The 14,924-nt window shown below is 53.4% G+C and overlaps 1 protein-coding gene across 2 annotated transcripts in view; it reads right to left on the bottom strand.

Annotated features, from left to right (window-relative positions):
- Positions 1-472: 472 nt before the first annotated feature.
- Positions 473-14,924, bottom strand: part of LOC140398364 (serine/threonine-protein kinase PAK 4-like) — a 127,018-nt gene continuing 112,566 nt past the window's right edge. For both annotated transcript variants that reach the window (XM_072486986.1, XM_072486978.1), the window contains one exon: positions 473-5,232. In XM_072486986.1, the coding sequence (XP_072343087.1) occupies positions 5,077-5,232 (156 nt within the window). In that variant the 3' untranslated portion in view covers positions 473-5,076. The remainder of the gene's footprint in view (positions 5,233-14,924) is intronic.

The raw sequence follows: 14,924 nt of genomic DNA on the forward strand, positions 1-14,924 counted from the left end.
CTACTGAATGTGGATGCCAAACTGCTGGCTAAGATATTGGCCACAAGGATAGAGGACTGTGCCCCGGGGGTGATAGGGGAAGACCAGACGGGATTTGTAAAGGGCAGGCAACTCAAGGCCAATGTTTGAAGGCTTTTGAATGTTATTATGATGCCCTCAGGAGGAGGGGAGGTGGAGGCGGTGGTGGCGATGGATGCGGAGACGGCTTTTGATCGGGTGGAGTGGAATTACCTGTGGGAGGCGCTGGGTAGGTTTTGGTTTGGTGAGGGCTTTATTGACTGGGTGCGGTTGCTCTATCAGGCCCCAGTAGCGAGTGTGCGTACGGACCGGCAGAGGTCGGGGCATTTTAAACTACACTGAGGGACGAGGCAAGGGTGCCCCCTCTCCCCAATACTGTTTGCTCTGGCCATAGAGACTTTGGCCATGGCGTTAAGAGCCTCTAGGAACGGGAAAGGGCTGGTTCGGGGGTGGGGGGGGGGGGGGGGGGGTGGAGCACTGAGTCTCACTTTACGCAGATGGCCTGTTCTTGTACATTTTGGACCCATTGGAGGAGATGGGGTAAGTAATGCGAATCTTGGGGGAATTTGGCAGTTTTTCGGGAAATAAATTGAACATGGGGAAGAGCGAGATGTTTGCGATCCAGGCAAGAGGACAGGTGAAGAGACTGGGAGAGCTGCTGCTTAGAATGGTAGGGAAGAGCTTTAGATATCTGGGAATCCAGGTGGCCTGGAAATGGGAGGTACTACACAAGTTAAACCTATCCCGGTTGGTAGATCAAATGAAAGGGGACTTTAAGAGATGGGATATGCTCCCGCTATCACTGGCAGGGAGGGTACAGTCCGTGAAGATGACGGTCCTCCCCAGATTTCTATTTGTCTTTCAGTGCCTCCCGATCTTCATCCCAAAGGCCTTTTTCAAGCGGGTGAATAAGATTATTTCGGGCTTTGTGTGGGCGGGTAAAACCCCGCGAGTGAAGAAAGTGTTGCTGGAGGGCAGTCGGGGGGAGGGTGGGTTGGTGCTGCCGAACTTCTGCAATTACTACTGGGCGGCTAATATAGCCACGATTAGGAATAGTGTGGATAGTGGGGGAGGGGTCGGAATGGGAGCGGTTGGAGACGGCGTCATGTAAAGACACCAGTCTGGGAGCATTGGTAACGGCACCTCTTCCGTTCTCGCCGGCCCGATACTCCACAAGTCCGGTGGTGGTGGCGGCTCTGAGAATCTGGGGGCAATGGAGGAGATATAAGAGAGTGGAGGGAGCATCGATTTGGATCCCGATTTATAATTACCACAGGTTTGTACCAGATAGGTTGGATGGTGGGTTCCGGAGTTGGCAAAGGGCAGGAATTAGAAGGATGGGGATCTATTTATAGACGGGAGCTTCCCCAGCTTGAAAGCCTTGGAGGATAAATTTAAATTGCCAGCAGGGAATGGGTTTAGGTATTTGCAGGTGCGAGACTTCCTGAGAAAACAGGTGCCGGCCTTTCCGCTGCTGCCGCCACGGGGGATACAGGATAGAGTAGTGTCCGGTACCTGGGTGGGAGAGGGGAGGGTATCGGATATTTACCAGGAGCTTTCGGAGGTGGAGGAAACCCCGGTGGATGAGCTTAAGGGCAAGTGGGAGGACGAGCTGGGAGGAGAGATAGAGGCGGGTCTGTGGGCGGATGCCCTAAGCAGGGTTAATACATCCTCATCATGTGCCAGGCTTAGCCTGATACAATTTAAGGTAGTCCACCGGGCACACATGACAGCGGCTAGGATGAGCAGGTTTTTCTGAGTCGAGGATAGGTGTGCGAGGTGCATAGATAAGGTAGATAGTCAACATCTTTTCCCAAAGGTAGGGGAGTCTAAAACTAGAGGGCATAGGTTTAAGGTGAGACGGGAGAGATTCAGAAGGGCCCAGAGGGGCAATTTCTTCACTCAGAGGGTAGAGAGTGTCTGGAATGTGCTGCCAGAGGTAGTAGTAGAGGCGGGTACAATTGTGTCTTTTAAAAAGCATTTAGATAGTTACATGGGTAAGATGGGTATAGAGGGTTATGGGCCAAGTGCGGGCAACTGGGACTAGCTTAATGGTAAAAACTGGGCGGCATGGACTGGTTGGGCCGAAGGGCCTGTTTCCATGCTGTAAACTTCTATGATTCTATGATTCTATAAGGGAAGCCCAGCAAATCATGTCCACATGTTTTTGGCATGCCCGAAGCTTAGAGGGTTTTGGCAGGGGTTCGCTAAGGCAATGTCCACGGTGCTAAAAACACGGGTGGTGCCGAGTCCGGAGGTAGCGATCTTTGGAGTGTCGGAAGATCCGGGAGTTCTGGGGGCGAAAGAGGCCGACGTTCTGGCCTTTGTCTCCCTGTAACTTTGGTCTCCATCCTCCAAGCGTGGGCTGTCTAGTATTATTTAGGCTTGTGTGTCGCACTCACTGGGCCATGCTGTTCGAACCATCATGAGCCTGGTTTGGAAAGGGCTGTTCTTAGTCAGAAAACAGAATTCCAAGACCTCTGTGTATCGGAAACATGAGAGAGATGCAAAATTCTTGGGCCTGGAGTTTGGGGGAACCAACTCATCAGCTTGGATCTCCCTTTTGCGCAATAGTTCCAGACCATGAGTACAAACAGAGTGGAGGCACTGGGCGAGGGGCTGGTGAGCGAATCTTTACCTTAGAAGTGAAGAAACTGCCAGAGCAAGGGCTCAGTCTGTATCCCATGACAACTCTTAAGTTAAGCAATAAGCACGTGGTGTATGTCCTTGTATTTATATATAAGACCTACTCACACAGACATGACACCTCAGTGAATTGCTTTGGAAGTTCAGTAACTCGTACATTTAAGATCCTTATGATCAATCTTTCAGGTCAGCAGCAAGAGAATAGAAGCCGAGAGGCAGCTTGTGGATCCAGCTACATACTGCCCCCTATTGTAAAACTGGATAACACTCATGGAAAGAAGCGGCAAGAGATACTGGTACAACACCACATTGTCCTCAAATTCTTTGAACAACTTATTTCCCAAAAAGCAAGCCTCATGTTGTGGGAGCACTGCGCAGGCTTCACGGTGACTGGAAGTGCCTTGTGGACACAGGAAAAATACAGAGTGAGCAGACAGCAGCCTGCTTCTGTGGAACTGTGCACCAGTGAGAGACAGTGGGCTGAATTCTCCACCGTCAGGATTCTCCGTTTTGCCGGCAGCCCAGGGGTTTCCCCATGGCGTGGGCGTGCCCCATAATGGGAAACCCCAGTGACCAGCTGGCGAAACGGAGAATCCCGACTGTGTGCCGCACCAGAAATCAGTCTCTGTGGAACTGTACCCCAATGAGAGTCCGTCTCTGTGGAACTGTACCCCAGTGAGAGTCATAACCTGAGGTACTGTACCCCAGTGAGAGTCCGTCTCTGTGGAACTGTACCCCAGTGAGAGTCATAACCTGAGGTACTGTACCCCAGTTAGAGTCAGTGTCTGTGGAACTGTACCCCAGTGAGAGTCGGCACCTGTGGAACTGTACCCCAGTGAGAGTCCGTCTCTGTGGTACTGTACCCCAGTGAGAGTCAGTGTCTGTGGAACTGTACCCCAGTGAGAGTCGGCACCTGTGGAACTGTACCCCAGTGAGAGTCCGTCTCTGTGGTACTGTACCCCAGTGAGAATCTGTCTCTGTGGAACTGTACCCCAGTGAGAGTCAATGTCTGTGGAACTGTACCCCAGTGAAAGTCAGTGTCTGTGGAACTGTACCCCAGTGAGAGTCGGCACCTGTGGAACTGTACCCCAGTGAGAGTCGGCACCTGTGGAACTGTACCCCAGTGAGAGTCCGTCTCTGTGGTACTGTACCCCAGTGAGAGTCCGTCTCTGTGGTACTGTACCCCAGTGAGAGTCAGTGTCTGTGGAACTGTACCCCAGTGAGAGTCGGCACCTGTGGTACTGTACCCCAGTGAGAGTCAGTGTCTGTGGAACTGTTCCCAGTGAGAGTCGGCACCTGTGGTACTGTACCCCAGTGAGAGTCAGTGTCTGTGGAACTGTACCCCAGTGAGAGTCAGTGTCTGTGGAACTGTACCCCAGTGAGAGTCGGCACCTGTGGTACTGTACCCCAGTGAGAGTCAGTGTCTGTGGAACTGGACCCCAGTGAGAGTCGGCACCTGTGGAACTGTACCCCAGTGAGAGTCAGTGTCTGTGGAACTGGACCCCAGTGAGAGTCGGCACCTGTGGTACTGTACCCCAGTGAGAGTCAGCACCTGTGGAACTGTACCCCAGTGAGAGTCCGTCTCTGTGGTACTGTACCCCAGTGAGGGGCAGCGCCTGTAGAACTGTACTCCAGTGAGATTCGGCACCTGTGGAACTGCACCCCAGTGAGAGTCAGTGACTGTGGAACTGTACCCCTGTGATAGTCAGTGTCTGTGGAACTGTACTCCAGTGAGAGTTAGTGCCTGTGGAACTGTGCCCCTGTGAGAGTCGGTGTCTGTGGAACTGTTCCCCAGTGAGAGTCGGTGCCTGTGGAACTGTACCCCAGTGAGAGTCAGTGTCTGTGGAACTGTACCCCAGTGAGAGTCGGTGTCTGTGGAACTGTACTCCAGTGAGAGTCAGTGCCTGTGGAACTGTACCCCAGTGAGAGTCAGTGCCTGTGGAACTGTACTCCAGTGAGAGTCAGCGCCTGTGGAACTGTACTCCAGTGAGAGTCAGTGTCTGTGGAACTGTACCCCAGTGAGAGTCAGTGCCTGTGAAACTGTACCCCAGTGAGAGTCAGTGTTTGTGGAACTGTTCCCCAGTGATGGTCTGTGTTGACTGTGGCTTCTCACTCTACGTGCTGACGATAGTGCTATGGTGTGGATCGTACCCAATGTTCCATCAATACCACAATATACCCACCTATGTGACGTATTCTAGAGATACCAGGAGATTTGTAATTTCTATGGTGAAAACGTGGATTACCCACTATCCTCTGCTTTGCTCTTCCCATTATAAAACTGAAATGTGCAATCTTAGGCAGGAGGTCCGCCCCCGAGCTCTTTCTTCAGCACAGAACTTGGGCCTGGGCTATTACTCTCCGAGACCAGGGTAATATCACCCTGTTTGCACATGTGAATTCTTCTCTCTGTTAGCACCGTCTGCATTCCTGGATCAGAGAGATCATACATTCGGGTGGTCCAGCCTGCAGCAGAAACAGATGATCCAGCAGCTGAATGGACGTAGCTCTGTCTGTCACATCATGAACCAGCATCCGGCCCAGGAAATCCCTGAGAATGGGAGAGACCTACAGATGGAAACACATTACCCATCAGTTAACAAACAAGCCAGAGCTGAGTGGAACAGCCCAGTCAGAATAGTTCATCACAATGACCCCCATCCCCACTTCCAGAGCTCAGTCTGAATATTCTAATCCCACTTATAGTGTGCCATTGACAAACATCCCAAGGCACTTTGTGCCTCTCCCAGGAGATGCTATAGTTCTGGATGGGGATGTATGTATTGAATGGGGAATGGTGAATGGACCAGAGGGTCCTTTCCTGTCCATCATTGTTCATACTTTCACTTCACAGAGGCATCTCACAAATAAATAGATTCCAAAAGTGTTTTTTTTTTTAAAGTTGAGTGAAGACAGCAGGTTTAAATGGAAGTGAGGAAACCGTTAACAATACCGGCGAACAAGGGGGCCTGGAAGGGAAGTTGGGCAGTCAGGGGTTAGGTGGGGATAGGGTAGAGGGGACACGAGTCCCATGGTCATGGTGACATTAGAGAGCATACGCTCAGGACTGGGGCAGGGGGAATCTGCGAAGAGGTGGGCAAGGAGAATAGCAGATGGTCCCCATCTTAGTGACACAGAAGTCTGTGGGATTGCCCAGTCCTTCACAGAATCCTGTTGGGGAAGAGGATGGAAGGGATAGTGGAGGCTTGGCTTGATATTGAGGGATGGACGAGACTAAATGCTTTACCCAAGGGCATCAGAGATGGAAGAGAGTCGATGTGAGAGCAGATTGACAGCTTCAGCAGTGTCATGGCAAATGGAAGTTGGAAGTTTGAAAATGCTGTTGCAAATGATTTTTTCTTCGAAGGTGAACCCAGAAGGAGTGGGGCCTTTACAGTTTTGGGTGACTTGGGGGGTGAGGTTCGGTTCACAAGGAAGTGAATGGGCATGACCTTGTCAGTGACTGAAACCACCCAAGTTGAAGAAGGCAAGGTGATGGGGGTCGGCATGAATAAGGTTGAAAGAGACCGCTTCAACGCTGTTGGCGCGTCATCGACCGGCCCAACCTCGATGCTCTGCCCCCGATGGGCCGAGTTGCCGACGGCGTGGGCTGCGTGTGGTCCCAGCGGTTGGGAACCTGGGGCGAGATTCTCCGACCCCCCGCTGGGTTGGAGAATCGCCGGGGGCTGGCCTGAATCCCGCCCTCGCCGGTTGCCAAATTCTCCGGCACCGGAGATTCGGCGGGGGTGGGAATCGCGCCGCGCCGGTTGGCGGGCCCCCCCCCCCCCCCCCCCGCGCCCCCCCGCGATTCTCCGGCCCAGATGGGCCGAAGTCCCGCAGCTAAAATGCCTGTCCCGCCGGCGTAGATTAAACCACCTACCTTACTGGCGGGACAAGGCGGTGCGGGCGGGCTCCGGGGTCCTGGGGGCGATCTGGCCCCTGGGGGGTGCCCCTACGGTGGCCTGGCCCGCGATCGGGGCCCACCAATCCGCGGGCAGGCCTGTGCCGTGTGGGCATTCTTTTCCTTCCGCCTTCACCACGGTCTCCGCCATGGCGGAGGCGGAAGAGACTCCCTCCACTGCGCATGCGCGGGAATGCCGTCAGCGGCCGCTAACGCTCCCGAGCATGCGCCGCCCGGAAATGTCATTTCCGCGCCAGCTGGCGGGGCACCAATGGCCTTTTCCGCCAGCTGGCGGGGCGGAAATCAGTCCGGCGCGGGCCTAGCCCCTCAAGGTTGGGGCTCGGCCCCCAAAGATGCGGAGCATTCCGCACCTTTGGGGCGGCGCGATGCCCGACTGATTTGCGCCGTTTTGGGCGCCAGTCGCGCGCCAATACCGGAGAATTTCGCCCCAGAAGTGTCAGCTGCGGACAGTGTCTTGCACCGCCACACTCATCTGGGATTCGTGCCGCTGGCCGGGGGGGGTTTCTGCTCGGGCTGGGGGGACTAGTGGGGTGTGGCCAGGAGGTGGTTCGTGAGGTCGCGGCTGGTGGGTTAGGATTCGAGCACGGCCGGCACCATGTTTTACGGCACGACCGGTACAGGTCGTGAGCCATGCGCATGTGCGGCCCTGGACCCGGCCATTCTCCGGCCGTTTTTTGCACAATCCACAAGCGTTTCACACGGCGCTGGTACTAGCCATCACCGGTACAGGAGTCGGTGAGGGGTTCGCGCCGATTTTCCTGTTGTGAACCTCCTGCGAATTCTCCGTTTGAGCAGGCACTTAGCCTCAGGAATGGAGAATCCCGCCCGTAACTTTTATTTTTTTAATAAAACATTGAGGAACATAATCACAGAACTGCTAATCATCTTAACAACAAAAACAATGAGCAACCATGAACAAATTGGATTATGATACAATATGCCTTTACTCCTCCCTTATTTTAACAATTACATACAGATTTTAGGATTAACAGAGATTACAAAGTAATCTTAATCTTACAGTGGTCTTATTAACACAAAGTCCCTTTTAAGCACACAAAATTTGCTTTGTGATGTACCATTTGTCAATGCACTCTGTCGATTATTATTTTATTGTCTACTATGTAGGTACTGTGTACATTCCCTTGGCCGCAGAAAAATACTTTTCACTGTACTTCGGTACATGTGACAATAAATCAAATCAAAATCAAATGATTGTGGGCAAATATACTCTCCACTCTGAACCCACGTGAATGTTTGTGGATACCTCCACAAAATAGCCCAGATGATTCTCAAATGAGAGTTTCCAAACTCCACTCCCAAAAACACACTTTAAAATCTTCTCTCATAGTTATAATGCTTTTTCTTGGCGGTTTGCGTTCCAAAATCTAGACCAGGTGACACGTTTTATCAAAGTTTCCACTCCACATTAACAGTGCATCTAGTCCAGGATTTCACACCAACCCATTAAGGATTTATTTGTCTTCACTGCTGTGCAAACTGCTCCCAATTGCTTTAATTCCCAGATTATATTAAAATGGCATCAGATGTTTGTTTTACCTTTGGAGGTTGTTGTCCCATTTTAAATATGGTCACTGCAATTGTCTCTTTAACTCAGAACACCTGGTTTACTCTTCCTTAAATTATTCTGAACAACACCTAGGTCTCTGTTCACTTAACTTCAGACTTCTTGGACACTGCTCCTCATTTCTTTGGTTTCTTTAACTAGCTGCTCTTCAGATCTCTGCACTTGTTTTTTTTTTTATTAAATATTTTATTGAAAATTTTTGGTCAACCAACACAGTACATTGTGCATCCTTTACACAATATTATAACAACACAAATAACAATGGCCTATTTTATAAACAAAAAATGAATAAATAATAAATAACAAAAATGAAAACTAGCCCTAATTGGCAACTGCCTTGTCACAAGTAACAATCTCCAAAAATATAATTTAACAGTCCAATATATAATTATCTGTAGCAACAACCTATACATACTATACAGTATATATTAACAACCCTGAGAGTCCTTCTGGTTCCTCCTCCCCCCCCCCACCCCCCCTCCCCCCCTCCCCCCCCCCCTCCCACCCACCCCCCTCCCCCCTCCCCCCCCCCTCCCCCCTCCCCCCCCCCTCCCCCCTCCCCCCCCTCCCCCCTCCCCCCTCCCCCCTCCCCCCCCCCCCTCCCCCCTCCCCCCCCTCCCCCCTCCCCCCCCCCTTCCCCCCCTTCCCCCCCCTCCCCCCCCCCCACCCCCGATCCTGGGCTGCTGCTGCTGCCTTCTTTATCCCATTCCCCCCCCCCCCCTCCCCCCTCCCCCCTCCCCCCCCCCCCCCCCCACCCCCGATCCTGGGCTGCTGCTGCTGCCTTCTTTATCCCATTCCGTCTATCTTTCTGCGAGGTATTCGACGAACGGTTGCCACCGCCTGGTGAACCCTTGAGCCGACCCCCTTAGGAACGAACTTAATCCGCTCTAGCTTTATAAACCCCGCCATGTCATTTATCCAGGTCTCCACCCCCGGGGGCTTGGCTTCTTTCCACATTAGCAATATCCTGCGCCGGGCTACTAGGGACGCAAAGGCCAAAACATCGGCCTCTCTCGCCTCCTGCACTCCCGGCTCTTGTGCAACCCCAAATATAGCCAACCCCCAGCTTGGTTCGACCCGGACTCCTACTACTTTTGAAAGCACCTTTGTCACCCCCATCCAAAACCTCTGTAGTGCCGGGCATGACCAAAACATATGGGTATGATTCGCTGGGCTTCTCGAGCACCTCGCACACCTATCCTCCACCCCAAAAAATTTACTGAGCCGTGCTCCAGTCATATGTGCCCTGTGTAATACCTTAAACTGAATCAGGCTTAGCCTGGCACACGAGGACGACGAGTTTACCCTGCTTAGGGCATCTGCCCACAGCCCCTCCTCGATCTCCTCCCCCAGCTCTTCTTCCCATTTCCCTTTTAGTTCATCTACCATAGTCTCCCCTTCGTCCCTCATTTCCCTATATATATCTGACACCTTACCATCCCCCACCCATGTCTTTGAGATCACTCTGTCCTGCACCTCTTGTGTCGGGAGCTGCGGGAATTCCCTCACCTGTTTCCTCGCAAAAGCCCTCAGTTGCATATACCTGAATGCATTCCCTTGGGGCAACCCATATTTCTCGGTCAGCGCTCCCAGACTCGCGAACTTCCCATCCACAAACAGATCTTTCAGTTGCGTTATTCCTGCTCTTTGCCACATTCCATATCCCCCATCCATTCCCCCCGGGGCAAACCTATGGTTGTTTCTTATCGGGGACCCCCCCAAGGCTCCAGTCTTTCCCCTATGCCGTCTCCACTGTCCCCAAATCTTCAGTGTAGCCACCACCACCGGGCTTGTGGTGTAGTTCCTCGGTGAGAACGGCAATGGGGCTGTCACCATAGCCTGTAGGCTAGTCCCCCTACAGGACGCCCTCTCTAATCTCTTCCACGCCGCTCCCTCCTCCTCTCCCATCCACTTACTCACCATTGAAATATTAGCGGCCCAATAATACTCACTTAGGCTCGGTAGTGCCAGCCCCCCCCTATCCCTGCTACGCTGTAAGAATCCCTTCCTCACTCTCGGGGTCTTCCCGGCCCACACAAAACCCATGATGCTCTTTTCAATCCTTTTAAAAAAAGCCTTCGTGATCACCACCGGGAGGCACTGAAACACAAAGAGGAATCTCGGGAGGACAACCATCTTAACCGCCTGCACCCTCCCTGCCATTGACAGGGATACCATATCCCATCTCTTGAAATCCTCCTCCATCTGTTCCACCAACCGCATTAAATTTAACCTATGCAATGTGCCCCAATTCTTAGCTATCTGGATCCCCAGGTAACGAAAGTCCCTTGTTACCTTCCTCAACGGTAGGTCCTCTATTTCTCTACTCTGCTCCCCTGGATGCACCACAAACAACTCACTTTTCCCCATGTTCAATTTATACCCTGAAAAATCCCCAAACTCCCCAAGTATCCGCATTATTTCTGGCATCCCCTCCGCCGGGTCCGCCACGTATAGTAGCAAATCGTCCGCATACAAAGATACCCGGTGCTCTTCTCCTCCCCTAAGTACTCCCCTCCACTTCTTGGAACCCCTCAACGCTATCGCCAGGGGCTCCATCGCCAGTGCAAACAATAATGGGGACAGAGGGCATCCCTGCCTTGTCCCTCTATGGAGCCGAAAATATGCAGATCCCCGTCCATTCGTGACCACGCTCGCCACTGGGGCCCTATACAACAGCTGCACCCATCTAACATACCCCTCTCCAAAACCAAATCTCCTCAACACCTCCCACAAATAATCCCACTCCACTCTATCAAATGCTTTCTCGGCTTCCATCGCCACTACTATCTCCGTTTCTCCCTCTGGTGGGGCCATCATCATTACCCCTAACAACCTCCGTATATTCGTGTTCAGCTGTCTCCCCTTCACAAACCCAGTTTGGTCCTCGTGGACCACCCCCGGGACACATTCCTCTATTCTCATTGCCATTACCTTGGCCAGGACCTTGGCATCTACATTTAGGAGGGAAATAGGTCTATAGGACCCGCATTGTAGCGGGTCCTTTTCCTTCTTTAAGAGAAGCGATATCGTTGCTTCAGACATAGTCGGGGGCAGTTGTCCCCTTTCCTTTGCCTCATTAAAGGTCCTCGTCAGTACCGGGGCGAGCAAGTCCACATATTTTCTATAGAATTCGACTGGGAATCCATCCGGTCCCGGGGCCTTTCCCGCCTGCATGCTCCTAATTCCTTTCACCACTTCTTCTACCTCGATCTGTGCTCCCAGTCCCACCCTTTCCTGCTCTTCCACCTTGGGAAATTCCAGCCGATCCAAGAAGCCCATCATTCTCTCCCTCCCATCCGGGGGTTGAGCTTCATATAATTTTTTATAAAATGTCTTGAACACTCCATTCACTCTCTCCGCTCCCCGCTCCATCTCTCCTTCCTCATCCCTCACTCCCCCTATTTCCCTCGCTGCTCCCCTTTTCCTCAATTGGTGTGCCAGCAACCTGCTCGCCTTCTCCCCATATTCGTACTGTACACCCTGTGCCTTCCTCCATTGTGCCTCTGCAGTGCCTGTAGTCAGCAAGTCAAATTCTACATGTAGCCTTTGCCTTTCCCTGTACAGTCCCTCCTCTGGTGCTTCCGCATATTGTCTGTCCACCCTCAAAAGTTCTTGCAGCAACCGCTCCCGTTCCTTACTCTCCTGCTTCCCTTTATGTGCCCTTATTGATATCAGCTCCCCTCTAACCACCGCCTTCAACGCCTCCCAGACCACTCCCACCTGGACCTCCCCATTATCATTGAGTTCCAAGTACTTTTCAATGCACCCCCTCACCCTTAGACACACCCCCTCATCTGCCATTAGTCCCATGTCCATTCTCCAGGGTGGGCGCCCTCCTGTTTCCTCCCCTATCTCCAAGTCCACCCAGTGTGGAGCGTGATCCGAAATGGCTATAGCCGTATACTCCGTTCCCCTCACCTTCGGGATCAATGCCCTACCCAGCACAAAAAAGTCTATTCGCGAGTAGACTTTATGGACATAGGAGAAAAACGAGAACTCCTTACTCCTAGGTCTGCTAAATCTCCACGGGTCTACACCTCCCATCTGCTCCATAAAATCTTTAAGTACCTTGGCTGCTGCCGGCCTCCTTCCAGTCCTGGACTTCGACCTATCCAGCCCTGGTTCCAACACCGTATTAAAATCTCCCCCCATTATCAGCTTTCCCATCTCTAGGTCCGGAGTGCGTCCTAGCATCCGCCTCATAAAATTGGCATCATCCCAGTTCGGGGCATATACGTTTACCAAAACCACCGTCTCCCCCTGTAGTTTGCCACTCACCATCACGTATCTGCCCCCGTTATCCGCCACTATAGTCTTTGCCTCGAACATTACCCGCTTCCCCACTAATATAGCCACCTCCCTGTTTTTCGCATCTAGCCCCGAATGGAACACCTGCCCCACCCATCCTTTGCGTAGCCTAACCTGGTCTATCAGTTTCAGGTGCGTTTCCTGTAACATAACCACATCTGCCTTAAGTTTCTTAAGGTGTGCGAGTACCCGTGCCCTCTTTATCGGCCCCTTCAGCCCTCTCACGTTCCACGTGATCAGCCGAGTTGGGGGGCTTCCTACCCCCCCCCCCCCCCCCCTTGTCGATTAGCCATCACCTTTTTCCAGCTCCTCACCCGGTTCCCACGCAGCTGTATCTCCCCCAGGCGGTGCCCCCCCGCCCATCCTCTCCCATACCAGCTCCCCCCTCTCCCCAGCAGCAGCAACCCAGTAATTCCCCCCTCCCCCCCCCCCCCGCTAGATCCCCCGCTAGCGTAATTACTCCCCCCATGTTGCTCCCAGAAGTCAGCAAACTCTGGCTGACCTCGGCTTCCCCCCGTGACCTCGGCTCGCACCGTGCGACGCCCCCTCCTTCCTGCTTCTCTATTCCCGCCATGATTATCATAGCGCGGGAACCAAGCCCGCGCTTCTCCCTTGGCCCCGCCCCCAATGGCCAACGCCCCATCTCCTCCACCTCCCCTCCTCCCCCCATCACCACCTGTGGGAGAGAGAAAAGTTACCACATCGCAGGATTAGTACATAAAACCCCTCTTTGCCCCCCACATTCGCCCCACCACTTTGTTCGAACGTTCTTTTTAATAACCCGCTCATTCCAGTTTTTCTTCCACAATAAAAGTCCACGCTTCATCCGCCGTCTCAAAGTAGTGGTGCCTCCCTCGATATGTGACCCACAGTCTTGCCGGTTGCAGCATTCCAAATTTTATCTTCTTTTTATGAAGCACCGCCTTGGCCCGATTAAAGCTCGCCCTCCTTCTCGCCACCTCCGCACTCCAGTCTTGATAAATGCGGATCACCGCGTTCTCCCATTTACTGCTCCGAGTTTTCTTCGCCCATCTAAGGACCATTTCTCTATCCTTAAAACGGAGGAATCTCACCACTATGGCTCTGGGAATTTCTCCTGCTCTCGGTCCTCGCGCCATCACTCGGTATGCTCCCTCCACCTCCAACGGACCCGCCGGGGCCTCCGCTCCCATTAACGAGTGCAGCATCGTGCTCACATATGCCCCGACGTCCGCTCCCTCCACACCTTCAGGAAGACCAAGAATCCTCAGGTTGTTCCTCCTTGCGTTGTTTTCCAGTGCCTCCAACCTTTCCACACATCGTTTCTGATGTGCCTCCTGCGTCTCCGTCTTCACCACCAGGCCCTGTATATCGTCCTCATTCTCGGCTGCCTTTGCCTTCACGACCCGAAGCTCCCGCTCCTGGGTCTTTTGTTCCTCCTTTAGCCCTTCGATCGCCTGTAGTATCGGGGCCAACAGCTCTTTCTTCATTTCCTTTTTGAGCTCTTCCACACAGCATTTCAAGAACTCTTGTTGTTCAGGGCCCCATGTTAAACTGCCATCTTCCGACGCCATCTTGGTTTTTGCTTGCCTTCCTTGCCGCTGTTCTAAAGGATCCACTGCAATCTGGCCACTCTCTCCTCCTTTTTCCATCCGTATCCAGGGGGGATTCCCTTCTGGTTTACCGCACAGTGTTTTTAGCTGTCAAAATTGCCGTTGGGGCTCCTATCAAGAGCCCAAAAGTCCGTTTCACAGGGAGCTGCCGAAACGTGCGACTCAGCTGGTCATCGCCGCACCCGGAAGTCCTGCACTTGTTTTTTTTAACCATTACTCCATGGTATAGCCTTTCTTTTATCAAAGCTGAGAGAGATGTTCCCTCTCTAACCTTCTAAGCCCACGACTTCTAGCAGAGCTGTGAGAGCTGCCTTCTCTCTCACTACATGGGCGTCATTCTCCGACCCCCCGCCGGGTCGGAGAATGGCCGTTGGCCGCCGTGAATCCCGCCCCCGCCGAAGTCTCCGCTCCCGGAGATTGGGCGGGGGCGGGAATCGGGCCGCGCCGGTTGGCGGGACCCCCCGCTGGATTCTCCGGCCCAGATGGGCCGAAGTCCCGCCCAGAAATTGCCTGTCCCGCCGGCGTAGATCAAACCTGGTATTTACCGGCGGGACCAGGCGGCGTGGGCGGGCTCCGTGGTCCTGGGGGGCGCGCGGGGTGATCTGAACCCGGGGGTGCCCCCACGGTGGCCTGGCCCGCGATCGGGGCCCACCGATCCGCGGGCGGGCCTGTGCCGTGGGGGCACTCTTTCCCTTCCGCCTCCGCCACGGCCTCCACCATGGCGGAGGCGGAAGAGACTCTCCCCACTGCGCATGCGCGGGGAACTGACAGCGGCCGCTGACGCACCCGCGCATGCGCCGGGAAACTGACAGCGGCCGCTGACGCTCCCGCGCATGCGCCGCATTTCCGC

This window comes from Scyliorhinus torazame, chromosome 2, assembly GCF_047496885.1.
Source record: "Scyliorhinus torazame isolate Kashiwa2021f chromosome 2, sScyTor2.1, whole genome shotgun sequence".
In the NCBI taxonomy this organism is placed as follows: domain Eukaryota; kingdom Metazoa; phylum Chordata; class Chondrichthyes; order Carcharhiniformes; family Scyliorhinidae; genus Scyliorhinus; species Scyliorhinus torazame.